Source organism: Molothrus aeneus, chromosome 6 (assembly GCF_037042795.1).
Source record: "Molothrus aeneus isolate 106 chromosome 6, BPBGC_Maene_1.0, whole genome shotgun sequence".
Taxonomy (NCBI): Eukaryota; Metazoa; Chordata; class Aves; order Passeriformes; family Icteridae; genus Molothrus; species Molothrus aeneus.
In genome coordinates, this window is record NC_089651.1 from 57274793 (window position 1) to 57302025 (window position 27233).

The window sequence follows — 27233 nt, forward strand, 5'->3', positions numbered from 1 at the left end:
AGACAATGTCTCTCCACCATCATCAGAGTCATCTCCCCTTGGAAAAGCACCAGATGAATGTTCCTGTTGCTCAGATGATTCCAGAATGCTTGACTTGTAAACAGCAATGGAAACTGTGCCAGCAAACACCAAAAGGAAAACTGCACCATTTCAACACTTGTTGAGCTGGGCCCAGCAGTGACACTCTGAGCACCTTGTGGATGGTGTCCCTTGAGACATGGGCCCTTCTCCCCCATCCCATCTGGTGATCACTTGTGCACAAGGCCTGCTTGCCCTGGATGGTGTCACTGGCTGTGCACCAGCAGAAGCTGCTCTTGCTCATCCCCACCTCAGTCCTTGGACAGTGCTGTGGTGACAGCTGGCAGCCCCAAAGTGCCATGGCAATGGCTCCTTCTGCCCTTCACTGCTGTCTGTGCCCCCCAAACCCAAAGCAGGCCAACCTCATGTGGCAGGGTTAATGAATAAATATGAAACCATGCAAGGAAAGAGCTCTCAGCTCTCCACCTTTCCATTCCACCAGTGCCTGGCAAGCTGTCTGCAAGCAGGACCTCAGTGTGCTGCATGCTCCCCAGAAAAGCCACATCAGGAGGGGTAAAAGAACCAACACTGAAGATGCAGCAATTTGGGGGCATAAATTCCACGTATGACTGTTGAGATAAATGTGTGCAGTGACCCTGCACTCAAACATGTCAATATCCAAAGGGCAGTGAAGGCCATAAACCCCTGCTGGAGCTGGGCAGGGGAAGGCACTGTGGGAGTGCTGAGTCTCAAATCCTTTCTATGACCTCAAAGAAAAGCCCCTCCCAGACAGATCTTCCATCTGCACCTCACCCACCACATGGGACCTCACCAAAGCTCCCTGCACCTCTGTAGGTGCTGAAGAACCTGGTCAGCACCTGCTCAGTGAGCAACAGTGGGAATTCCCCTGCACCCCTACCCAAAGCTCAGGGTGAGGAGCCTCCTGTGACCACACAACAGCAGCAATTGGAATGCACCAGGAGGAGGTGTTATCCTGGTGAATACTCCTGAAATTGGAATGCACCAAGAGGAGGTGTTATCCTGGTGAATACCCCTGAAATTGGAATGCACCAAGAGGAGGTGTTATCCTGGTGAATACTCCTGAAATTGGAATGCACCAGGAGGAGGTGTTATCCTGGTGAATACCCCTGAAATTGGAATGCACCAGGAGGAGGTGCTATCCTGGTGAATATTCCAGAAGTTTGCCCCAGTGCCATGCACACATGGGCTGGCAAGGATTCCCTTGGCACAGCTTCTGCCCAAGCTGTCTCTGTACTCATCCATGTGCAGCTGATTCTGCTCACTGCTTTGGCCCAAAGGATCAAACATTGATTATTATGGGAAAAAGAGAAGTGGACTGTAGAAATGTGAGCTGAGAAGTGAATAAAACCCATGAATTCACTCATCTTTAACAAGAATGGAAGCTGTTCATCAAAACCAGGAGTGAAACATTGAAAGTGAGTCCCAGAGTGTCCCAATGCCAGCCCTGTAGGAAGCTGTAAAACAGAGGCTCTTTAACCCTTCCTACAGGAGATTCACAGCCACGAGCTGCACACACCCAGAAATGCTACCCTAAAGCCCCACTTTCAGCCCAAAGAACAGTGAAACAGCCAAGTGTGACAGAAGGTGAGAATAAGGTCTGAGATTTTCAAGGCCCTCAACTCCAGCCCAACAGGTTCTGTGCTGTCATAACCACATCCCACATCTTTTCTCCATCCCTGTGTAAATCCCAGTATCAAGTGGAGCTACCTGGGAGGACAGGGAGAAGGGGCTCCCAGGAACCCTGTCTCACTTCAGTCCCTGGAGCAGGGAGATGGGCTCCTGAAAGGCAACAGACTGGAACAACAGCCCTGAGCCTCCAGGGCTCATTAACTCTCCTTGGCCACATCTGTGATTTGCTCCATGATGTGTGGAGCAGGAATTTCCACCCTGTCTCCAGAAAAGTCATCCTGCACCCTGGGCTGCTCAGCCACCACACCAACCTCCCTGTCCATCACACACACCTGGTGACTTCAACTAAACCATGCCTGAAACCTGGAATGTGAATCAGCTGGGGAAGGCATTGATGGCAGCAATGTCAAAGCTCAGTGCAAACCTTCCCAAGATGAACCATCCTGTCCTTGGCTGGGCTGACAATAAAAGTGTGACCTCATGTGCAAATGAGCTCAGAATTCAAACCAGGTGCTGGGAGCTGCCTGGTGTCATGAGCAGGGATGGTGCTGGGGCAGCAGCAAGGCTGAGCACAGCCAGGACACAGCACCAAAACAGCCAGTGCAGCACAGGGCTCCATCCTGCACTGCATGGAAGATGCTGGGGTTTGTGCTCTTTGGTGCCAGCTCTGCTTGGGGCAAACACCATTAAGTGAACAGAGCTGCTGGCACTCACTTCCACGTGTGTGAACTTTCCTACAGCTCTGGAATCAAGGCAGCAGCACAATGATGAGGGGGTTTCCATGTTTGCTTATACCCAGGACTCCCCTGGACCTTGCAAAGTGCTGGGAGCTGCACTCACAGGACACAGCTACTGGAGAGCACTGGGACTTACAGCCAGAAAGCACATCCATGCTTCAGTAAGGTAATGGCCTTTTCCCCATCACTGACCCTCACCTTGCTCAACAAGGCCCATCCCAAGGGTCTCCTTGAGCAGTTTTTCACCCCATTATGCACTGCCAGGCCAGCTGCTCACCCTTTCCCCACATCCCAGAGGCAGTGCTGGCACAGAGCTGTGAAATAAACTTTGAAAAACACTGAATTCATCCTTGTAAGAGAAAGCATTTTGATAGCCCTACAAGCTTCCACTCTGTGGGTTTAATTTCCTGAATAAAACTGACATTTTCAAAAGCTCTAAAAATCATGCACACGTGTGGGTCAGTTCTGTTCATGGTAAGCTCCTACCTGGCAAGTGGTTGTAGCTAAACCACCAGTAAGTTTGGGTTAGATGCATTCACTTCCAGCCAAGAGACACTGAGATTAGTTACATTTGTTAACTTCCAATCTCCTGGTTCTTAAAGAACACCAGCCTCTGAAATAAATTCTGCTGGCTCCTGCTCACAGGGGGGACCAGATCAGCACAGAAGAGGCAGGTTTGCTGTCCATGAAGCAGTACCTGGGAGGACAGTAACTGCATTGCTCATTTTTTGCATCCTGGTGTTCTGGAGAGCACAGTCCAAAGAGTAAAATCCATCCCTGGAAGCAGATTGGCCTGGGAGGGGCAGTTGGGAACATTTCAGGATGTGCTGCAGAACATCACCTGCAAAACAGAGCGGGGATCACACACACAGCTGTGTGGAGTGTAAACTGTTCTTTATTTTTCGCGTTTTTTGGAACATGCCCTGGCTGTTCCACAGTGACTCTGAGGCAAAGAGAACTCAGAACAGAAAATCTGTTGTACAATACACAGGGCAATTTCTACATCCAGATCATTAATAATTTCTTTTGGGAATTCCATTTCCACAGGAAGCATGGCTGGATGAACACTACTGAAGCACACAAATACCAAGACCACCACCACAAACTGCAGGAATTGCACAGCACTTTTACAATACTGAAAATTCTCTCCCACTGGCAGTAAGAGTAAACATGTCCAAAGGTTTCTTTGTATGGAGAGCAGCTGCAATGAATGGTTTCAACACCAAAATCAACTGGAAAACAACAATTTCAGGTGAAGTGTTAAATTAAATCTAACTAAGGAGTTCCACAATAATCCTAGTTTTGAGCTCTGCTGTTTAGCAGCCTCCTTCCTGCCATGCTGGTTACAAAAACCATTCTTCACACCCAGCTTACCACAGTCCAGCTGAAACTTGAGCAGCCTCCAAATGGACAAGGAATGGAAATAGGAGAAAAAGAGAAAATAAATCAAAGGCAACCAATTAATTTTCATCTCTCACATTGTTCTTCCTGCTCAACCAGGGAAAAGGAACCTTTCCAAGTGAGTTCAGAAATGCTGTGTGGGTCCCTTCATTCATTCCTGTCAAGTCTTCAGTGAAGAAGGTTGGAAAATGCTGATGACAGGCAATAAAGTAGAATCACTGAAATTCATAAATCTGGAAATTTGGAAGAAAAAAAATCTGTATGCAAGAATAATGAAGAAAATATTTGTCAGCATTTAAATGAACTGAGAGTTCCACACTGGAGGCCTCTTCTGCTCAAAAACTTCATGGAAGTGCACAATTGTAGAAAAACCCTTGAGAGACACAATGCACAGCACAGCTGTGGGAGGTCAGAAGGATAAATTACTCTGGTTTTTCATTGTGGACAACACTCATATCTTCTAAATTTGGGAACAGAAATTATTTTTCTGCTCCTCCATATTTTAAGTTCAGAAACTCAGAAGTAGCAGCATTTCTAGTTCTTTTTCAGATGAAAGGTATCAGGCATTCTGTAAACCCCTGTGCTCTCCTTTCTGCAGCCAAAATGTATTAACAGAGCTCAGCAGAGCTGTGAATTGCTTCCATTCATCCTCATCAACTTCACACACTGCAATTCATCACTCCAAAGTCTACCTTTCAGGACAGTCAGTCAGCAGCCAGGCTAGTTAGGATAATACCCAAGGATTAAAACAATACTGTAGTGATTTCTGCAGCACTAAGGAATCCCCTGTAAAATTAACACTGGATTTCAGGAATTTTCTCAGTCATATTTTCAAGAGGATGCACACAAACCAAACTGCCCCAGGGCAAGAGAGCAGTACAGTGCATGAGACTCAGCTTTTTCAGGGAGAGGAGGGAAGAGCAAAAGCTCAGCAAAGCTTTGCCAACTTTCTGTGCCCTCACAGATAATCTAAATATTCAGATTTAAGCATTACTGTCTAGAGTTTAAAATAAAAGTGACTGCAGTAATGACCTACCAGTACTACTCAACAGTATGCTACAAGAGCAGATAATAAATGAGAAACTATTTCCATAAAATTTCTAATAAATACACTCCCTAAATTCTAGTATCTGACAAAAATCCCTGAGTTCATTCTCATCAATGTAAGGTCTCCTGTTTTCCAAGGAAGGTTTGGTTCAGTCAGACAGAAAATCACTTCCTGATGTACAGCTGTCAGTGCTGACTCAAAGTACACTTTTACAAGGTATATATTTAGTTTTCTACAACAGTGCCAGAGATTCCATGAGCATCTGCATCCCTGCAGTGCAACAAAGCCCATGAGACTCAGCCATCAAAGGGCAGCCACAGGCAGGAAGGCAGCTGCACCTGGTTAGCAGGAGTTTGAATTGGAAGAATAAAGGCAAATTCACTTTTTAGACAGATAATGTCATATCTTGTGGTCACCTTGGTTGTCTGCTGGGTAAACATGTGGCAGGAGCCACTGCCAGTGCCACAGGGGGAGCTGGGAACTCCTGGCCAAGTGTGGATTTGTTGTTTCTGGTACTGCCAAACTATTACAGGCTTCACCTGGACTCAAGAAACCTCTGCTAGAAACTTTGTTAGAAAAAGAACTGCAGTCCTTTGCAGGGATCTTTTTCTTTGGGATCCTACCAAAATCTCTGAGTTAGCTCACATGTATTTATTTTTATATTAAACTACTAGGGAGAAGGATACCTCCAAGCAAAAAGGATTTCTGAAGCAGCACTAACCTGCACCACCTGGGTGCCTTCAGGCCATCCATCAAAAATGATGGAAAAGTAACTCCTGCACCCTGAGAGAGCCAAGTGATCTGCTGGCAGGAAAAATAAGGACTAGAGAAGGTGACTCCAGCTCTGCTATTTGCTGTTCCTCCCCTTTAGACAGGACAGGATCTATCAGCTTTTGATTCCTTAGGGCATGAAACCTCTGAGGAGATAAGGCCACTTTAGGGCCATCAGATCCCACCTGAGAGAAGGAAATGCTAAAAACCTGCCCATGGTCTCAGGCACTGCTTTCAATCTACTAAAATGAGGAACTTTTCTTGTGGGTACCCAATATCATCTCCAACAAAGCCCAGCTGGTGTTGGAAATTACATTCATATTCAGGGGGCTAAAAAATAAAATAAGGAATTATAAAAGACTACATGGAAGTTCACAGACATCTGAGGTAAAATTAGGGTTCCATAAAAGTAAACTTTCCCTTTCCCAAACAGAGGCAGATTGTGATCTTTTAAGCCCAAATCTTCTCTGAAACACCAAAGAACATAAAATATAGAAACACTTTAGTTCAAACCTGAAAGATTTGTAAAAATGGGTATAAGAGAGAAAAAGAGGAGAGTCTTTCACTTGGAGGAATACTGAGGTACTTTGAGTACCATTCAAAAGTAGATATTAATTGAAAAATGTCTATTATTAACTGCAAAATGAAAACACCAAAATGAAATGCTACTAAAAGCTATTATGCTTGATGGGCAGAATCTGCTAATTTAAAAATTCATCAGGATGATTCAAGTGTGCTGACAGAGAAAAACTGTATTTTAAAAAACAATTAACAAATATTATCATGACATGCCCATTAAACTGAGCTAAGGCAGTTGGTCTCTGGATCCATCTCAGGATAAATTAGGGTAAACACTTGGAATCAGCAAGTTCTTAATGTGAACTGGCTGAAATTTTGGATATTAGTCAAGCAACAGGAATCTTTCAAGGATTAGGACAATGTGCACTATCCTATGTGCACAAATCACATTCTGCACAAAAAGGCTGATGTAATGTCTGTTCACCTTGTTTTGAAAGGACAAGTTATTTCAAGTGTCTGTTTTGTTCACCATGTGCCCTAAACCATTTTTGCATTGCAGAAATTTTCAAGACCTTTTTACCTGTCCTTACTACCTCATCAAAAACTCATATTTTAGGCAAAGATGCATTGTCCAGTAACTGAAGAGTGACTGAAGATTAAAGAAGGACCATCAGTAATGGAGGTGAAAAGAGCATTACTTCTTCCTTGGCAGCTTTGGTCAGTGTTCCTTTGGGATGTGCAGCACTCACTGCAGCAGTGTTGGCATCTCTCTGCTCCTTGCTGTCCTCCTGGAGCTCAGTTCAGACAGGGTCAATAGCTCTTATTGATCAACCCAATTGAAAATGATTAGAACCAAACTGAGAAGGCCAACACAAATGCCAAAAATAACCAAGGCACATGCCTGTGAAGAAAGAAAAGCAAAAATTAATGCCATGAAAGTCCACAAGAACAGGTACAAATAGTGTCTTTTAAAATAATCTGTAATGTTTCAAATTATTCAGTCTTCAAACACAAAGAATCTGCTTAGTGGGAAACTAAACCAAGCCTGGCATAGTTTCCCTGGGAACTCCTGGAGCAGTCACACTATCCAGCTGCACAAAAAATAATTTGCCCTTTACAACTCTAAAGAAATGGAGAAACTGATTCCTATTTTACTCAAAATACAATTAAAATGACAATGGATTTTTTACATTTTTGACGAGCCAGATGATGATAAAACCACAGTTCAAGAGACTGCAGCTTGCTGATTTATAACAGGTTCCCAAATCTGCTGGAACTAGTCATGACTTTAGATGGTCAGAGGGCATCATTATTAGATTTTCTTTCAGATTCCCTGTTTTGTCAATACAAGACCAGCTCCATGAATCATAAGAATGGCAGAAAAACTATGTATAAACATTTTGTCAGCATTTTGGCCACTCTGCTGAGCAGTGGTTAAATGAAGACAGACAGTTACAGTGCAAAAAGCAGGCTCCTGCACAAATTCCAGCCCAGAACTTAACCTACTACAACAAAAGAGAAACCACAAAGAGGAGAGAAAAAAACCAAACAAAAAGGAAGAGAACCAAAAAAAAAAGAGATGTTTTTGCAAAGTCTTTTATAGAAAACAAGAACAAAAACCGTCCCACTTAAATGCAATTTAGCTTTGTCCCAACTGCTCAGACAACAGAGTAACAGGTAAAAACTGAGCAGAAGCTGGATTAAAAGTCAACATCTGAAAACTATAGGGAAAAGCACATATCAGACCAATTGCCCAGTACATGGACACACTGCTTGCCAAAAAACTCTGCTGAAGAAGGAGTTTCAGACAGACCAGAGCTACCAGGAAGGATGAAATAAAATACGAAGAGATTTTGTGAGCTGCAATGAAAACAAGAGCTTTGCCCCTCGGATTGTGTGCTCCACTGTGTATTAAAATGCATTTAAAATGAGCCTGTTTAAATATTATTAGTGCAGATGAGAAAACAGAAAACATACCCCAAGTTTCTGTGGTGATATAAAGTCCTCTCTGTTAAGTTTAAGATAAAATAGTCCAGGATATACAAAAAGCAAACATGTTGATGTGGTTGAACCTTTAATAAACAGAAAGTAAGATTTTGTTTATAGAAAACTGAAGTACATTGCAGAATCATATACTGAATTTCTCGAAGTTAAAACCCAAGAAATCCAACCACCACAAGAACTTACCAACTACTCCAAATACATTTTTTATGTCTGGCACATACATTGCAAACAGAACAACAACTGCATTCAGTGTTAAGGTGACAAGGATATGGCAAATCCAGGACCCAGGAAGATGAGAGAAAAATACCATCAACACAGCTTTCCTTGCCTAGACAATAAAAGACAAACATTGTGTGGGTAAATACATAAATATGCACACACATTTTTTGATCTTACCTCAATTTCATAACTTTAAGAATTGCATCATTCCAGATGTGAAAGAACATTTTAAAAATCAAAATGCCAGAAGATTAGTAACAGTTTAATGCTTTATCTCTCTGTAGTGTAGAATGTGATTTATTACTGTATTAAAGCAAGATTTATCACATGGTCATTAGTCTTAAGAAATGACTGGTCCCTCCCTTTTTTGCAGGGACAAAAGAAGGCCTGGGGGATGGTCTTTGTTTCTTTGAAAATGCCTGGTAGCAAATGTCAGCATGTTGTCAACTGATACATAATCTATACAGTGCTTCCATACACAGAGTTTTGCCTGCAAAACTTGTTTTGGTCCTAAAAGAATGAATTTTCAATTCTACCACAGTATTGATAAGCTAAACTAGGGGGGTTTTTTGGTGAAATAGGTCTATATGTGTTTTTAATTTACAGTCAAATTGAGTTTCAAGTACAAGTGTGTTTGTGTGTGGGTGCGTGCATGTAGAAAGGAAAAACCAAGTCAGCAAAACTCAATTTAAGAGGGAAAAAAAAATCAAACTAAATAAACTTTAGAAGTTCTGAATTCTCTAAATTAAAAACAATGCTGTGGGCTAGTTTTAATCTGAAATCTGTCTCAAGAGCACAAATTAGCTTAGTGGTTAGTTGTTATTTTGGAGCTCTCATGGAACATATGCAAATATGTGGTCTTTGATCAATTACTTGACAAGTGAATAAGATACACAAGACTAGATGTGACTCAAGAATTGCAGTCTGCAAAACATTAGTGACCAGTGCTCAGTGCCAGCTCCAGAGCTCTCAGGAATACTCACTGGGAAATGGATCAGAGGGACTGTCAGGAGCACAGCAAACAGAATGGCTGCTCTCACAGTCATGACGATGGTATCGTGGGGCAGGTACCTGGAGTAACCTTGCAGCAGCTCAGAGTCCACCTTGTCTGAAAACAAAACAAATTAATTGCTTTGGTAATCACTGGAAAGCTAAGGTAATTAGGGTGACATTCCAATGGATCCATCTGCTTGAGGGATGCAGATAGACTGGCATTACTGATACACTAGGAGGCAAAATCTTCCGGGAAATTAAAAATTTCAGGAGGCAATGCCAGGCAGAGCCTCTGCTGAAGCCAAAGATACCTAAAGAAAAGACAACAAATGTGAAGGAGACAGCATTAAAAAAAAAGAGGAAATTTAAACAGCAAAAGTCAGAGCACTGAGAGTAGTCTGCTACCCTGATTTTTTTTTTTTTTTTTTAAATCCTAACTCTGCTTTTTTGGACTTCAGAATAGACTGAAATTTTCAAAGTCTGGTCACCCTGTGAAGTTTCAAATTCACAGAAAACAGAAGAAACCATCTGAACCACAGAGAGATGAAACATTCCTCATTTCAAAGAGGGAACTGTTCTTTTGTTTCCAATTTAAAATAAAATGTTTTACATTTTCTCAGACTGGTGTTTTAGGAACAGGGAACAGACTTTCTCTGTTTAAAGAAGTAAGTTAATTAAACAAGACAACCAAAAAGTGAAAAGAAGCTTGCAAGGGGAAAAAACCAAACCAAACAAACAACAAGTCTCTTACAGACATCCATTCTTGATTCCAGCATTTCAGGCTCCTGAGTCTTAAAGTTACTTCAGGAAATCAAGTCTGCAGAAAACCCAAAGCATTCCCACTGAAACAGACTGAGAGGTGAAGGCAGGATCTGGTCCCAAAGAAATCATGGCAGTAAAGGTAACAGGAACTGGGATGGCTTCCAGGACTATTTTTTTCCCTCTTTTTTTTCCCCTTCTTGTTAAGATTTTCATCTGGACAGATGCCCTGCACTGCCTACTGAACCTTTCTGAGTGGCACTTAAATTTATATTCTCCAGCAAACTTCATGGAGACAGCCAGCAAAGAGCAGCAGTGGCCAATAGGCCATCAGGGCCTTCAAGACTCCCCAGAGAACTTTTCTAAGGTTTCTGGATATCTAGGGAATATTTTCAGACATGCTTATACTTAGGGGTAAAAGACACAGAAGTTCCTAAAAATCTGGAATTATTAGATGCTGAAAGCCAATATTCTTGGTGCTTTGTCAGACACCATCTGATCCCTAGGATCAAGAATTATGAAACACTTGAAAGGAGAGGAAATCCTCATCAGAACTTTCATTTACTGCCTTACAGTCTCCTGTAAGAATTTTTATCCATTCCAATCATTGAAGATTAGCATGTGAATAAGAGTTTTCAGAAGACATCAGAAGGATCCTCATGGATGACTGTTATGCATTCATGTGACAGCATTGGTCTGAAACTACAACAGAATCAGCAAGTAGAGGAAATTCAACAAACCAGTTGTGTTATCACTGCTGTATGAAATAGACCCTCACCTACTTCTGCCAGGCCTGTGATGGACCTTTAAAAAAAGCCACTGTGTAGATAAGGGGTCTGAAATCTTTCTGAAGTATAAGAATGCCAGACAGAAAAAATAATCTATGTTTAAACTCTACTGAAAATCTGTACCCAGAAGTATTTAGAAATCCAAATGTAATTAAATTGGTACTGCAGCACACTGTCACCTAAACTCTACAGCAAATGAAAATTTGTGTAGAATTTGGTAGAGCAAGTGTGATACCCCACCCACTCTTCTGATTGATAATAAAAAGGTACAGTTACTTCATCAAATATCAACAACATTTCTAAGAAATGTGCTCTTCTTGGTTCAGTTAATGTATCAAACAAACACATTTCTGGCATAGGAACCAGAAGTTTTCCATGTGCTGGAAAACCCAGCTCAAAGCCTATCCTTTTGAATGTTTAAAATCTGAGGGTTCAGGTGTACTAATGCCTGAAGCATTCCAGGCAGAAGACATTTATCTTTTATCATTAACTTTTGTTCTAAGGAATACCTGAAGAATACACTTACCATAAAATGTCAGGTACCCAAAGAGAGCAGATATGAAGTAAATTAGGAAACTCAGCCCAATTCCTGTGACAGTTACATTCTGCATTCTCCTTTTGGACGGACTAAAATGGAGAAAGAAAAGGAAATCAGTGTTGTTTTATCAGTATTTGGGATGATTAAACACAGCACAATCTATACAGTACCTTGCATTTCATAAGGAAGTTTTGGCCTAATTTAAGGCCACTGAGGATTTGCTGAACTCTGTGCTGTCACTGATATTTAGGGGATTTTAAAGTATTTTTAGTCTGGTAATTAAAAGGGCACTTTTCAAGCAGACAATTAACACTGTCCCCATCTTGTCTGGAATTTAGACTTCCCAGTGTCTCTTTTAAATGAAAATTGGGATTTACCAGGCTGGCACCTGTTCAGAGCCAGGAACAGAATCTGTGTAAAAACCATCACTGGATCAGATATGGCCAAATGCAGATTCAGTTACAGCCAGAAAAGTTGACTATTAAAGTACCTCAGCAAATGACCTTTTTTTCTCCTGATTGTTCAGGGCAGGACAATATCCTGACACTGATGATGGAACCACATTTGCTACTTTTCATTCCTCTAAGAGAGAAAAAGCCAGGACAGACTAAAACTGTACACTTCCTGAAACCATGAAAGCTCCTTATTCTGCAGTGAATTCTGCACTGACCTAAAAATAAAAAATACTCAGGGAAAGTACTAAAAAAATGTTATCATTCTATTTTAATATTGCATCTGTTCATACATTACCTTTGGAGCTCACAATAGATTGGCAAGACTGAGGTATGGCACAGAAAAGAGAAGGCCATAGTTGGTATTGCATAAGCACTCTGAAAGAGAAAGAAAACATCTTGTAAGTTGTTTGCTGTTACTGCTGGCTGGAAAAATATCTGTATGAACTCAGAATTCAGTTCAAGTGTTGGAAGTCAGTGGAAATATCTCCAGATGAATGCTCTGAGATAAATCTCCACAAGATACAAATGGTGTCTCTAATCAGTCCACAAAAATTCAACCTTTTCAAGTCATGTCAGTTCAAGTGGACAGAGCTCAGTTTCATCATCAGGAGAAGTCATGCTGCCTATAAGCCAAAACTGGAAGATTTTCTTTTTTGACTATACTGAAGCCAAGTACTTATGTAGAAAGGGCAGGATGTGTCCCAGAGCCAGTGTATCACTTGTGAAATTCTCTAAGAATTTTTCCAAATTCTAATATCCATGGCTAACTGTCAAATTACTGATTCCTTCACCCTGACCTCACTATTTGATTACTCCTTCAGAAAAATTTGGATAAAACATAAAATATAACAGAAAATATTAACAGGAAATATAACATGCTTTGGCATCTGAAGTTTTAAGACAGTTATGTAATTAAAGATGCAACTACACAATTAGTGGTGTCTTATTCCAAAAATTTGTAATAAAAGAGATGAATCATCTAGTACAGCTTACTGCAATTGCCAAGCAGAATAAGCTGTAACAAACACTTTTGTGCTGAAATAATCAGGCCCATGCTGGTTAAGATATGCCACTTTCTATTGATAAAGCTAATTTTAAAAAAGAAGGAGAGATGAGTCCCAAGATTCTTCAAAGCAAAAAAGGCCAGAATCTCACATTAGATGTTTCTGGTCAAAGCACCATTTCTTCTTTGATCTACAGACAACATTTGTCTGATGTTTGCATTGCCCAAGTTTGTTTTTTTTTTCCTTTCCTTTTTCTTGGGAGGGTAGGGTGGACTTTTGTTTTTTCAGAGAGATGCAGCCACATCCCTCCTAGATCTCACTACAGGGCTATCCCAGATTTTTCCCTTTTTCCCTTCCTCTTCACCCCCCAGAGACCAGGGCTCTACATGACACCTCCTCTCCTGCAAGCCTTGATGGGTGGTTACATGATTTAAATGCCATGTTAATTAACAAATACCAGAGCTGGCACCCAATGAGATGCACAAGATTGCATCAGGCCTGAAGGATCAGCTTCAGGTGAGAAAAAACTAAGGTTGATTTCAGGAAAGCTGCTCTACCCTGCCAGGAACTAAGAGCACACAGCCAAGCAGCACCAACTTTCAGCTGAGGGCTTGATCTGATTGCATGATGAGGCTGACCACCGCTTCAGCTGTTATACTTTCTTCTTTGGTCATATTTCCAAAATATTTTCATAAATGCTAACTTGGACAATCAGCCTTCATACAAAAAAAAAAAAAGTGAGACTGGATAGCACTTGGCAGCAGGTACAGAAAATATTTCAGCAGCCCATAACAAGTTTTACACATGGACAGCTTACCCTGGGTAAGGTTTAAACCCCAATTTTTTTAAATACCACCACCCCCCTTTAAGTTTGTGTATTGTTAATAGAGATTACCTCTTTTGAAAGATGAAAGAGCTTTGCTTTACAATCCCCAGTAGAATTTGAAACCTGTAAAACATAAATGCAAAAAAAAAAAAAAAGGCATAATGAAAGAATAAGCCCAAACCACAGACATGAAACTTTTCAGATTCTGTGATGATTAATAAAAGAAGGAATTTAAATTGCAAGCTATTCTGAAAGTGTTAATGTAAAAAAAGCATTACAGTTTACTAATAAAATTAGAACTTCAAACCAACATGCACTTTACCTGTAAAGTCTCTATGGCACTGCTCAGAGGGAGAGGACAAGGAATGGACCATTTTTTAATCACAACCTGCAGAGACAGCATATTTCATGCATGAATGATATCCTAAAAATCAGTTTTCAATTTGGATACACATAGCAGAAGTATCAGCCTGCTGGAACACCCAGCAGGGAGCTCCACCCCCAGTAAATCACCAGGCCTGCCTGGCAGCCAGGCCACCAGAAGGAGACTGGCCAGAAAAGCCTGTCAGTGCCACTCCATGCAGCTGCTCACCCTGCACAGCTGGCAGCCTCATGGCCAGGGAGCTGGGGCACTATTGTAAATCAAAGGGCACAGAGAATGATGCATTTGACTTTATCATCAGAAGGCTATTTTATCCTATTTTATGTACATTGTATTTAAACTGAATTTGCTGTGCACTTACTCTTGCTTACAACTGCTCACACTGCACTCATCTCTCATTCTCTTGTGACAGTCTGACACACACACACACACACATTTCTTGGCCCTGATAGGCCAAGGGAACAAAACATCTTCACTTTGGGTAAACTATCTCTATATTACATTCTACTTTAACATAACACAAGCACAGCAAGCTTTGTGTTTTCCTTCTTCTCTGCTTGTCTCACAGCTTCTCTCTGTTCAAAAATCATGTGAATGCTACAGGGCCCTGCAATGGCTCTGCCACGAGCTGGAATCCAAGCAGACTCCCAGCCCTGCTCCCTGGGCTGCACAGCAAGGGCCTCCCAGGCAGGATTGCTGCTGTGTTAGAGCCCAGCCTGCACCCACAGCACACGAGCCCTCAAGAGAGATAGAGCAGAGCCTAGGGCTCATCTTGAAAGGCAGAAACATATGGTTTGGACTAGAAAGCAAAGGAAAAAACAATAAATGCAATTATTGTCCCAGAATGTCATTGGGCCTTCAGCTACACCCTGCTGGTTTAGGGACTGCCAAGTAACAGGGCTGATAATCAAAGGGAAATTAAGAAATGTTACCTCCTTTTTCAGGAGCCCAGTTTAAAATGATAGTTGCATTGCTCTCCTCACCCTAATTAATTTCCTATTGTAGATGCCTGGCTGGAGAGGTTATAATTCTTTTGAAGCCTAGAGCAAATAATTAAAAACTTAATTAAAGAGTCAGATTCACAAGAAGAATGACATGCAAGGGAACTCCTCTGGCTCAGGGAACTGTGTCCTGCATGCTGCCAAGTGGTGTTTCCCAGAGGATCAGATGCTCCCTCTTGTCACCAGTGCCAGGGGAGGCAAACAAATGTTACCTCTGGCCAAAATGTGGGGAAAGCAAACTGTGGGTACACAGCAGGCTGAGTGCACTGTGACAGGAACACTTTTTAAACTGCACAAGAACAACTCAGTTGAGGTATGGAGCTAGGTGGGAGCCTGCTCAACAGCAGCCTGCAAAGGCCAAACACTAAAATATAACTTGAGCCTGGGTTGTATTTAAAGGCACCCAAAGAGGGGAAGGCTTTGAAGGCTCCAAAGCAGTCAAGCTTTGTGGGAACTCCCCCACTCCAGTCTAAAGCTGGAACAGGCACTGGGAAGGGGCATGGAGCTGAAGGGCAAGGTTTGGGGAAAGGAAAATGTGCCTGGCAGTGGTGAGGGGAAGACTTCCTGCAAGCTAAAGAGCAAAGATATATATAAACATTGCAGAGGGAGGACCAGACAAGCCAAACCTAAAAGGCTGGAGGAGCATTTCTCTAAAATAAATGTAATACAGATTAAGACCAGACTGAAGTGGAAATAAAAGAAGACAAAATAAAATGTACTAGGTGCATTTAAAAAAATCTTTTTTTATTTTTGCCCACTTGCTTAATTATTTAAATGTATTTGGGTTTCCAATTGTAGTCTAATGAGTTTCCTCAAGAGGAAAGGATTTTTAAGCTGGCAGCACAGCCCAGTTAGCTGAGCAGTCATGCAGGCACCACAACCTTCCTCTAGAGCTTTAAGCCTATTTCATATAAACATTCTTTTGAGTATAAAAAATGTTTGGTTTTAAGTGAAAAAACCTTAAAAATCAAGAGAGATTCTAGTGGAAAAAGGGTATTTTAAGCCCACACCAGACACATTGCTAAAGAATAAAATTAGAGGCTCAAAGTGTTCTAATATCCTTAGTGATTTCTTGTATCCTGCAGAGTGAAAACAGGAATCCCTTTATTCCAGCAGTACTGACAGCACTGGGCAAAGGGGTTGTCTGTGCATAACATCACTCATTGCATGTGGCAGGTTCCCAATCTGCAACATGTTTTGTTCTGGGAACACAAACAAGAGATTTAGACAAACACCATCAGCAATCACTAACACCTTTGCTAAACAAGCTACCAATAATGCTGTCTCCACACACACACAAAAATACAAGTCTTACACTTCACCAATATACACAGCAAGAGGGGAGGCAAAACCAAAAAAAAATTTAACAATCACAATTTTTTTTTCCCTGAGGATTCGAGTCATGGAAGTATTCAACAACTGAGCAGCAAAAGTGCTCAGGATCTCACAGAATCTGGCTTTGAATTAATAGTTACACATACTTGTTTTTCTCCTAGATCAGCTCATCTCAGTGTCTGCAATATTTTTGCAAGTAAAGCCCAGAAGCAGTTTTTTGGCTTTAAAGGAAGAGATACTGAGGCACAGAGAGGACATTTGAGCCCCAGAACAAAGGAGTGTCCAGCCCTTTGCTCAGAGCACTCCCCGACCAGACTGACCAGGATGTCTCTTTTCTGCAGGCTGCAGTAAAATTGTGACTTGCTGGCAAAAAGCTGAACAGATGGTGTGCACTTGAAAAGGCACAGAATTACTGTATATGCAAAATATAATTCTATCACTTCCATATGACTAACACAGTTCTCTTCTGGAACAAATTAAAACATATCTGCCACACAGAAATTAACAGTGTGCAAACTAAAACACCATTTCAACAGCACATATCACCCACTTCAAAGCAATTAGATATGAAAACTAAACCACATTTAATGCCTTTACTTTCAGGGCCTGAGCAAGTCACAGGGAATATTCTGTCAGGAGTATTGGTTTTCTGGAAATATCCATAATGGCTTTAAAAATTTTGACCTCAGCTAGATTTACTGTGGCTGCTGCTTTGCCATTTAACAAGAAGGAGTAAGCACACAAACATTAACATTTCATTAAAAATCCAGCAGTCTGTACTCCTCCCTTAGCACTTTGTACCCACTTTCTTGATAGAGAATCACAAACTAAAATCTAGTTTAACTCATCCCAGCCTGGCATGGCTGCACACAATTCTTGCTTACACATTTGCTTTTCCAGGGACTGAAGTTGTTTTAAAATGCATCCACCCGTTACAACAACTCTCCTCAGAGATCCATAGACATTCCCTTTGAAATCCAGGAGCTGAACTGGTTTTAAAACCCTTGCAACTTGCTTCAAACCAAAGGCCTCTGTCAGCATTATACTTAGTGCTTTTTCTTACTTTTTTTTCCTTTTTTTTTTTTTTCTTTTAAAGATAAATTTTAGGAGAGAGGTCAAAAGTTAAGGTAATTTATAAATATTACAAATGAATTTCCATTAACTCTGGAGAGGCTGTGGCTGCTTCTCAATATTCAGCTTAGGAAGAATACTTCCCAAGGTCCTACAAACACTGCAGCTCTCCAGGGATACCCTAGGGAGATGTTTTGACAGCTCTGAAGTTTGGTTTTATCACATGGTTCAGTTCCTAATGGATTGCCTTGGTCTCTTGGATGGCATGTTTGTTCAACTTGCCTTCAACTCTGTTTATCCCTTTGTAAAACAGGTATTAAATGCAAGTCAATGCAAGCCAGAATGACAGGGCAGAGGGGGAACATTTTTGCCAGGCTCCCAAATAAGATTCAAATATATGAAATAGATGACAGAGTGAGAGTTGCTCAGTTGTACCACATATTACACATGTGCATTAACACACTTTTTCCCTTTAAAAAGAAAAAAAAATGCAACTTAAAGGCACATTTTCTCTCTTAGATCTGCCTAGCAGGTCTCACTTTTGATATTTGGAAACATCTACCTCACAGGGGCCTTGAGAGGGTGAACATCAGGGTCAAAAACCCCCATATGGCTCAGAGAAAAGAACTTTTCCTTTCAGCTGGAGAGGAGAATAAGGTCATTGACGTATTAATGAATCTTGTAAACTGCCTTAATGAAGTTCTAGTTTTCTTTGCCTTTTTCTGAACTCTGTCACTCCATTATACATGTAAATTTAATTTATTTTGGAGTATATTAAATTTTCTGCTGTACTAGTTGCAGTAAGTAATAGTTAGAAGTTAAGAAAACAGAATTCCATTCCTCTGCTAGTAGGGAAACAAAAATGTATGTGCCAGCTCCCTTTGCTGCACCATCAGCAAAAAGAAAAAAAAAAAAAAAAGAATTGTTATATTTACCAGCCCAAAATATAATTATTTTAACTCTTTTCACATGCTTGGAAGTTCATACACATTTCCCAGCCTCAGCAAAACAAATGTAATCTGTCCAAGCAAGCACATACTGAACCTGAAGAAAATTCTAAATTTCACATAAAAAATTAAGGGGGAGGGGAAGACAATTAATTTCAAAACAGGCTTATGAAAACATTCAAACAATAAGGGGAAAAAAAAAGAAGCTGTGCAGAGATTAACTTACCACAAGAGTAAAGTACACCGTAAAGAAAAATGATAAACTACTTGTGTAGCCAAGAAAGCCTGTAAAATAACAGTAAAAATAAAAGAGAATTTATAAGGAAAGTGATCCTAATGTACAGCTAAAGCTTTACATTTTAGGCATGTTTTCTATTACAGTGCTTGGTATCTGGGGCTTAGGACTCAGAATAACAACATTCCAACTGCCTGTCACAGATCATTTATGTAGTTTTGTAGGGCAGAATTAGAACTGGCTCACCACTAATGGCATGCTGTAAGTAAATGCAGCTCTTTAATGTTCTGCTGTAAAGATTTTATTTTAGTATTGCAGACAAAATACTACTGCAACCCAAGTAATAGGTTAACTAGGCAGGGCTGGAAGGCAGAACACACTACAACAACTTAAGTAATCACCACCACCAGCAGCCCCCTGCCAGTTTAAATAAATAAATAACCCATTAAGGTTTTAAAGTCTTCAACTGTAATTGCTACTAAAGTAGAATAATATTCTCTTCTCTCCTTTAATTACTCACCAATTTTAGGAAGAAGGGCAAGAGGAAAAATAATGCAGACTGAGGTAAGCAGCAGCAGCAGTCTCCCATCGAGGTACCAAGACCTGTTGGAAAATTGATTTAGGTTTGATGCAAAGCTCAAGAGTCCTAAAAATATGTTTAACTTAGAACTGTGCTCTTAGACAAAGCAACCACTAGGACAAGAAAAAAGAATTTCCTGTCTCACATGCTATTTACATGAATTTGTACTCCTAGTTTCAACACTGATATAAAACAGAGCTCCCAGATAATCTTCATTCTGTAAGAAAGCAGCCCTGCAAGCAATGTTCCACAGGCAAGTGTCTGCATGGATCAGGGGGCTGATGTGTGCCAATTAATAATTCTCATTAGCACAAAATGCAAATCCCTGCCTTGATTCACAGCAATGGTCAGAGGGAAGAGTATTTCATACTCTACAGATGTCCAGCAGAAGTATTTACACAGCACAGTGTGTGTCTAAAGCTGGGTTACAATGAGCTGCACATTCACACACCTGAAGAAACAGCAACATCAATTCCCACTCACTGCTGAGCTTCCCTTCCTTGCATACATCCATGAAAGATGTAAAGGACAGAAGGGATAAAAATTATGCTGATGAAATCTGGTAGAATGTTTATACATAAAACCACACATATTAAAAAAGCATTGTAGAGGCACATTAAGTCCTCACACATTTAAAATCTATTTGAAGCATCAAAATCCTATCTCTGAAGTGAGGAAAGCACAGATGGGTAAGTTGTTAAGTAACAGAAACATTTTGAGGTTCCCTGCCCTCACTTGGCAATAACCATATCCTGTACTGATAAACATCTTGCACATCAGCCTCCAACTTTACCACCTATAAACACCTTGACTTTTGACCTTCCAGTTTATTTAGTCCAGGATATGGTTAGCACCTAATAAACAGGCAGCACCTCAAATTATCATGAGGGAAGTACCATAACACCTGTGTTAAAAAAGAATTATCATACAGGTATATTAACTACTGCTGTACAGCATGGACAGCCACTTGAGTCACTTGTTTGGAAAGAAGATGTAATGTAAATGAACAGAGAAATTTCAAGTTTGACAGCATGTTCACTGTATCAAACCCAAAGCAATCATTAGCTGACAATGTCTGTATTAAAAATGAGTCAAAACACATCATTCTTCAAAAAGTGTATTATTAGCTCTGTCTGCTACTGCTACAGTGAAGAAGCAACTTTGCCAAAATCAGCTTCTTGCTGTAGCATTTATTCTTCATGTTATGATTTACCATTCATATATTTTTAAACATTTTCTTTCTTTCCAGTCTGGTGGATGCTCAGATGAGGAGGATCAGCATCATGGCAGAGAACATTAGGATTATGCACTATGTGGAAATGTGGGACCTCAGCTGAAATCTCCTGATTCCAAACCCACAGCTGCCACTGAGGTCCACAAGCTCAGCAGAACAGACAGAAAATTATTTTGGTTACTTTATGGTAAATGAAGAACCATTGTGGGGGGGGAACAGAGAGGAAAACAGCAGTGAGGAAATGAAGGAGAAAAAGTAATTTTCTATACTGCTTCATTCTGGAATACCAATTCTTATACTTAAAAAGACCAAAAAGAGCTCAAAAAAGTTTATAGTGGGCTGGTTATTGGCAAATGTGTCCATTTTCTCCTCAAAGTACTGATGTAAAAATACACTTATTTTCCAAAGGCAGAATAAATGTTTTGATAGTGCCTTTAAAATCAATCTAATCTGTAAGTTTAATCCTACATGATAAAAGCATTCAAAATATGAAATACAGAATATAAATCCTTGACTCTGCTGAAAAAGCTTTGGCATGCAGATGTTTCTCCTCCCTCCCCCTTATTTTAACTAAAAGCAGACATTTATAAATCGCTTTAATTTCATTCCTGAATTCAACAGAACAAGATATTCACATGTTCTAAATTAGGATCTTACTCTCAGTTCATATCAATTATACAACACACAAGCAAGACAACTTAATTGCATCAATCACATCCTCTGACAGGGTCATTAAATGCTAACAGAGGGCTCACATATTACAACTTTTTAACATAATCCTCATCTGAAACTATGTTCGTGTCATCAAAACTATGTGGAATTCTTGTTATGCAGGCAGAAACATCTCCACTCATCAATGTTAGTAAGTGTTCATACTGTATGGTTTTGTTTTTTGAAAAGACATGAGGATGTGTTAGACTGGCTCTGAGCCTCTCAAACACATGCACACCTGCTAACCTCTACCTATAAAAACAATTTAATGCACAGATCATTCTTTAAATGGCTTTCCCAAATGTACAGCTCAGGAGGGTTTATGCATATAAAATACTTTCACAGATAGTTTAACTGACATTTCTGATACATCCCAACTCCAGTTAAGATAAATTCTGCACCAAATGAAAGCGTATCAAATGCTGTAATGACTTAACAAACACAGAACAGTTGTGCAATCCCATCTGGAAACAAGTGGTCCAGGTAAAAAAGTGACTCAAACTATTCCATTTTTATGCCCTTTGAATAAATAAATTGCTTCTTAGGCTTGGTATTTGATTACCTATTTTTGTTGAACAATTTCCTACCATTTAAAAGGTCAGCTAGTAAAAATGTACAGAAACAAAAGATTATGATCTAGCATGGCCATTCATATGGCAACAGAAATTAAACATAGATGTGGGCACACATATGTGCATGTTCCTGTGCTTGATCACTGCACTTGAACAATTTGCTTGAACAAATACTAGAGGAGGGAAACTGTGTTAAATTAACATTGATTGATGCAAGAACTCCAATTAACAGAGGCAGAAACTGGATGAGACCAGGCAGGCAACCACCTAAGCGTGGAGCTGTGGTTAGGATTCCTGTGGACAGTTTCAGCTCTTTCTAAATGCAAAGCTGAACTTCACTCCCATCTCCAACTGCAAGTTCAGCTAAGGAAGAAGCAGGGGTGCTGGCAGAGCTGACAGATCACTGAGGATTGCAACAGCTCAGCTGGTTTGTAATAAACAGCTCAACACTGTAACCTGAGTGCTCACATCCAGGAGATCTGAGGTAGGACCTGGACAAAGCTGTTGGGAGCATTATCCCACGGGCACCTTAATGAAGAAGTTTTCACAGTGCTTTTTTCAGACAGAACAACCCTTGGAGCAGCACAGGGTTGAACCTCAAGGTTCTACCTACCAGGAGTCCTCTTAAGCTGTTTCAAAGTGTATCTTTGCTGGAAGAAAATTTACTTTGCATAAAATTAAAACCAGTAGTAAGAGATGTTAGATGCTAAATTTGGGGTTAGACAGATTGGAATACAGGCAGCAGATCCAGCAGCAGCTCAACACCACTGTGTATGAAGAGTGAGCTTGAAGTATGAGCTTGAAGGAGAAGGTTACAGCACCCAAATGAAAAGCTGATAACTACCACAGCTGGAAGAGATACATTAGCAAACTAAAAATAACATATATACATAAAATGTAATAGTTTAGATAAAAAGAGAAAACTGACAAAAAACCTTACTAAAATTGTGAGGGTCCAGAGGGCAGAAATACAAAAAGCAAGATTACAGCCACAATTAATTTTTCAAACTCATTATAAAATTCAGAAGTTGCAAGTGATAAAATAGAAAATCAACTAAAGTACCTTTTAACAAACTGATTTCCCACTTAAAATTCACCCACAACATTCAGGAATAATACAAGCATCACACAGCCTTGAGAAAATTTCAGCACATTTCAATCCAGAGCAAGTTTTGAGCTCAAAACATCTGAAAATAGCAGTTTGGAAAAACAGCTGTAAGGCACTCCAAGATACACTGTAAGGAATGACAGGAGCATGGAACAACTCAAACAAGATATTTCAGTGCTGAAGTTGCAGTGTTTGCCTTCGATTTCTTGTGACAGTTCCAATGGAAATGTGAGGGACACACTCCTTACAAACAGCTTTACAGCTCAACTGCAAAAAATAACTTATTTACTGGGAGCCAAGTTTAGGAATTATAAACCAAGTCTGGAAACCTGGCATTTTTCCCAAGCCAAGTCCAATTACTAGAGCAAGACAACAAAATATTTCCATAGAAATGCCTGCCATTTTTTGTACTGTGATTTTGAATTATGTGAAGTGATAACATGACAGCAGTGGAAATGCTTCTTCTCCTCTCCCTCCCAGCACCTTCCTGCTTCCCCTTTTACAATATTACAAGAAGGAGATTCCTGTAGATGGAGTTTTGCCACTGACTTTAAGGTCGTAGGATGGGAAATCGCCATGAGGAAAGAATCACGCTCTGTGTGTGTGTGCTGCAAATGACCTGCACTTGCCAAATACATTTCATATTCCAACAACTCATGTAAATGACTATTTAAATTCAAGTGTGAGATCAGAGAAGTGTCAGCACCCATCACTTTCAGCAGTGCTGGACCCCTTTTTTCTTCAAGACAAACACAGAATGCATGAAGCATTTTTCCTTACCCGCTCTCGGCTCCACTCAAAAGCCCAGCAACAGCCCCAGGAAGTTCAGACTTGACAATTAACAGATAAGATGACATGGCTGCAAACAGAAGCAGGACAGATTTAGCAGGGGAACAGCAGCATCTCAGCCAGCAGGGCTGGACCAGCAGGGCTGTGCCTGGAACATCTCAGCTCCGTGTGAGACACCGCGGCACCAGATCCAGAATTTATTTCCTCATATACTTCCTTTAAAAATAGCTGCAAGTACTGCACTGATGTCAGCTAATGCCTCCAAAGAGACTCTTACACTGTGAGTCTTGAAACAAGGAAAACATAATCCAAAGGGCTAAAAGGCAAAATAATTAATATATAGGCTTGCCCTTCTACCTGGGAATACAGACCTACAGGCTAGAGACAGACTGTAAGGCTGCAGCACTCCTCCCTCCTCTTCATGAGACATTATTCATGATGAGAGTAAATAGTATTTGTTTCTCTCAATACAACAGGGTTTTTTAAAGACTCAGTTTTCATAGCTGTTCAATTGCTGTTGTACTAAATCAATAAAAGACAGAAATTCAAACACACATATAGGACTTGAAAGGGATTTTTTATATACTGCAAGGTTTGGTCCTTAGAGCTAAGAGGATTATCAGTGACACATCCCTGCTTCCCATGACAAATCCATCACCCAACAAAATCCCAACAATAATACCAAGTGCAGAACTGTACAGGAACTGTGAAGCAGAAGAGAAAGCAGAAGAGAAATTATTAGCTACTCTTACAGGATTATTGACTTGAAATTAAGTGTTTCTAATTCTGTTCAGCAGAAAGCAATCCAAAAGCTCCTTCACAGTGCCACTTTTCTCCTTCACTAAATACTGTGATCAAAGGAATGAATCGAGGGGTTTTAAATCCCAATTTATACTAGTCTGATTCCTTCACATACTGTTCATGTTGCTTTTTTAGGTAACCAGCAGAGAATTACTCAAAAAATCAAGCTTTACAAACAGCTTCAACAAGCATCAAAGCCTAAGTGAAACTAATTTCCATCCTGCAGCAGCAAGTCATTTTAGTATTGTGTCAGTAAAAGCTTAGTTATATTCAATCCCTGACAAAAACTCATCTGTTGTACTCAAATCTTACTGTTCTGTATTTAGTAATTCTTTAGAATTTTACCACAGTGTATTTATTAGTGCTTCAAAATTAAAACATTACATTTTGAAAAGGCAAACCTTCATAAGCTGATATTTGAATAAGTTTGTGTGGGATTTTTTATTTAAGGAATCTTTTGAATCTTAAAAGAAAAGATGTGTGGACTCATACACTGCTGTATTATAGCAGTTACTGTTAAATTTTGAAGAAAGGGTAAGGTGGTCCCAATAGAGAAAGAGAATTCTATTAACACAAAGTGACATCTCCCTACCACAAGGTTAAATTAAAACCATTTGGTAAGTCACTAAATAATAATAGTCACTTCTTCATAATTAAAAGCTCTGGTTTTTCCCAATGTTTATGTACATTTAGTGACATGTAGCTGTTGATTGTGTGTGCTGAGGTATTTATCTGCTGTCCTGATTTACTCTCCTACAACAGAGCGTATTTTCAACCAGAGAGAATTACAGCATGCATATCTCTAAGTCACCAGAATTTGTAAGTAAATCAACCCAATTTTTCATGCTAAGTTGCAGGCAGCTGCATATTTCACTCTAATTTTTAAAAAAAACTAATTGGGGGAGGAGGGAAAGGAAAATTCTTCTAAATTGCAATTCAACCTTATTTACCCATTAGCCTTCTCTCCTGTATGATACAATACTTTATACACAAGCAAGTCAGAATTTTCATATATTTATGTCCTTCAGAAAGCTTTCAAAACTAGTTCTTTTGCAGTCTCCACTTCAGAAACCTTCAAATTAATTTCCAGATCAGATTTCTTCCAATATGCAATCTGTCACTCTGCCCTTGCATTCCTATTAGCCTCTGGCTAATCACTGGATCACTTATCCTTTGTTGCTCACTCTTTGTTTTTGAGAGGAGTCCTATTTCACTGAATTCCACTCCTAAGGAGGGAGCCAGTCCTGTACCAAGAAAATTGTGCATGCTGAACATCTGTGTGCATCTTTCTTCCTTTCTCTGGGCATATGGGAAACAATCTCACATAGTAGGATTTTTTATATTCTCTCGTTTGTACTACAAAATGAATAATGGATATTAAATAATTTTATTTATATCCTGATGTTGGAACTTTAGGTAAAAAATTATTTAATTTAAGCATCAGGATGTTGATTTTTGTTTAAACATCTCGTGCATGAATCTGAGCGGCATGCCCATACTTGATACAGTTTAAAAAAGCCAAATTCTGCTTTTAGTTCATTTGCAAACACAGTTTTAATTCTCCTCAGGAGAAACAACTCCTTGTAGCTTTACTTGGCATGAAGACACAAACCACTGTGTAACTCTGCAACACACTACAGAGTGAGCAAAGAACATGGTTGGTTTGTTTTTTAAAGATGAAACTAAAACAAGAAAAACTAAAACAATGTGACAATCTTTTTCTACTTGAGGAACTGAGAGCATAAAATGTGACAGACAAAAAGCCAGGTATCCTTTGCCCCAAATAACAATCTGAACCTCAGTTCCCTGGCTCAGGTTGTGTTGTACAAATGAAACCTCAGCTCTCCTTGGCAGCCCTGATGTGCCATGGAAGGAAGAGATTACACAGCCCCAGGCTGAGCTGTGACACAAGAGAACACAACAAAAAGCACATCATCCTTGTGCTCTGATTTACCCTGAAATACTGACATGAGACACCTATTCCAGCTTTCCTGCAGAACAAACCCTGTGCAATGGCCTGGTCTGAGGCTGCAGCAAGAGGGGAAAGCCACAAGGGCTGAACCAGAACTAAGTGAGCAACCTTCACATGGTCACTTCCTAATTTTCAGGTTCTGAATTTGCACGTATTATGTTAGTTTGAGGTAATTTTCAGTTTGCACCTAGAGCTACTTGATGGAGAACAGTTGTGAACTCCTCAACAGGCCTTGACTCACCAGAACTCAGCAGAAATCATAATTATTCTATTGGTTTATTATTCTGTACACTTACACTGTGTTGAAAGCAGTAAGAAATATTGCTCTTAAAATACCTATCACTTTGCCATGATCTGAAAACTTGCTATTAGCTGATAGAAAAAAAAACCAAAAAGTTTATTAAAATATAAACTAGAGTAATTGCTTTACACTTCCATTACTACAGCCTGCAGTGCCAGCATGAGCTGTGATTCTATAAATACACACAGCATGCATACATTATTCAGAATGTCTGTGCTCTGCTACCAATATTGTTTAACACTGACCACATGCACCCCTATCTGAAAAAATAGTTGCTGGAGAAAAGGTTGTTTTTTAAACAGTTCTCAAAATACCTCTTCTGAGGTAGCCCAAACTTGAAATATGTGGGTGGCTGTTTGGTTAAAAGAAAAAAGTGTAACTTTTTCTTATTATCCTACCCAAAAAGAGACCAAGTGCTAAAGTCCACAGCAAGGATATCACAG

General features: G+C 40.1%; 1 protein-coding gene across 1 annotated transcript in view; it reads right to left on the bottom strand.

Moving 5' to 3' along the window:
* Window positions 1-3305: 3305 nt before the first annotated feature.
* The window catches only part of SLC38A6 (solute carrier family 38 member 6), a 38118-nt gene continuing 14190 nt past the window's right edge, over window positions 3306-27233 (bottom strand). The window contains exons 6-17 of the mRNA XM_066551964.1: window positions 23708-23786; window positions 19243-19325; window positions 18714-18772; window positions 14074-14139; window positions 13821-13874; window positions 12217-12296; window positions 11455-11555; window positions 9372-9496; window positions 8353-8497; window positions 8143-8237; window positions 6746-7066; window positions 3306-4060 (exon numbers count right to left, since the gene is read on the bottom strand). Coding sequence (XP_066408061.1) covers window positions 6986-7066; window positions 8143-8237; window positions 8353-8497; window positions 9372-9496; window positions 11455-11555; window positions 12217-12296; window positions 13821-13874; window positions 14074-14139; window positions 18714-18772; window positions 19243-19325; window positions 23708-23786 — 968 coding nt within the window. The 3' untranslated portion in view covers window positions 3306-4060; window positions 6746-6985. The remainder of the gene's footprint in view (window positions 4061-6745; window positions 7067-8142; window positions 8238-8352; window positions 8498-9371; window positions 9497-11454; window positions 11556-12216; window positions 12297-13820; window positions 13875-14073; window positions 14140-18713; window positions 18773-19242; window positions 19326-23707; window positions 23787-27233) is intronic.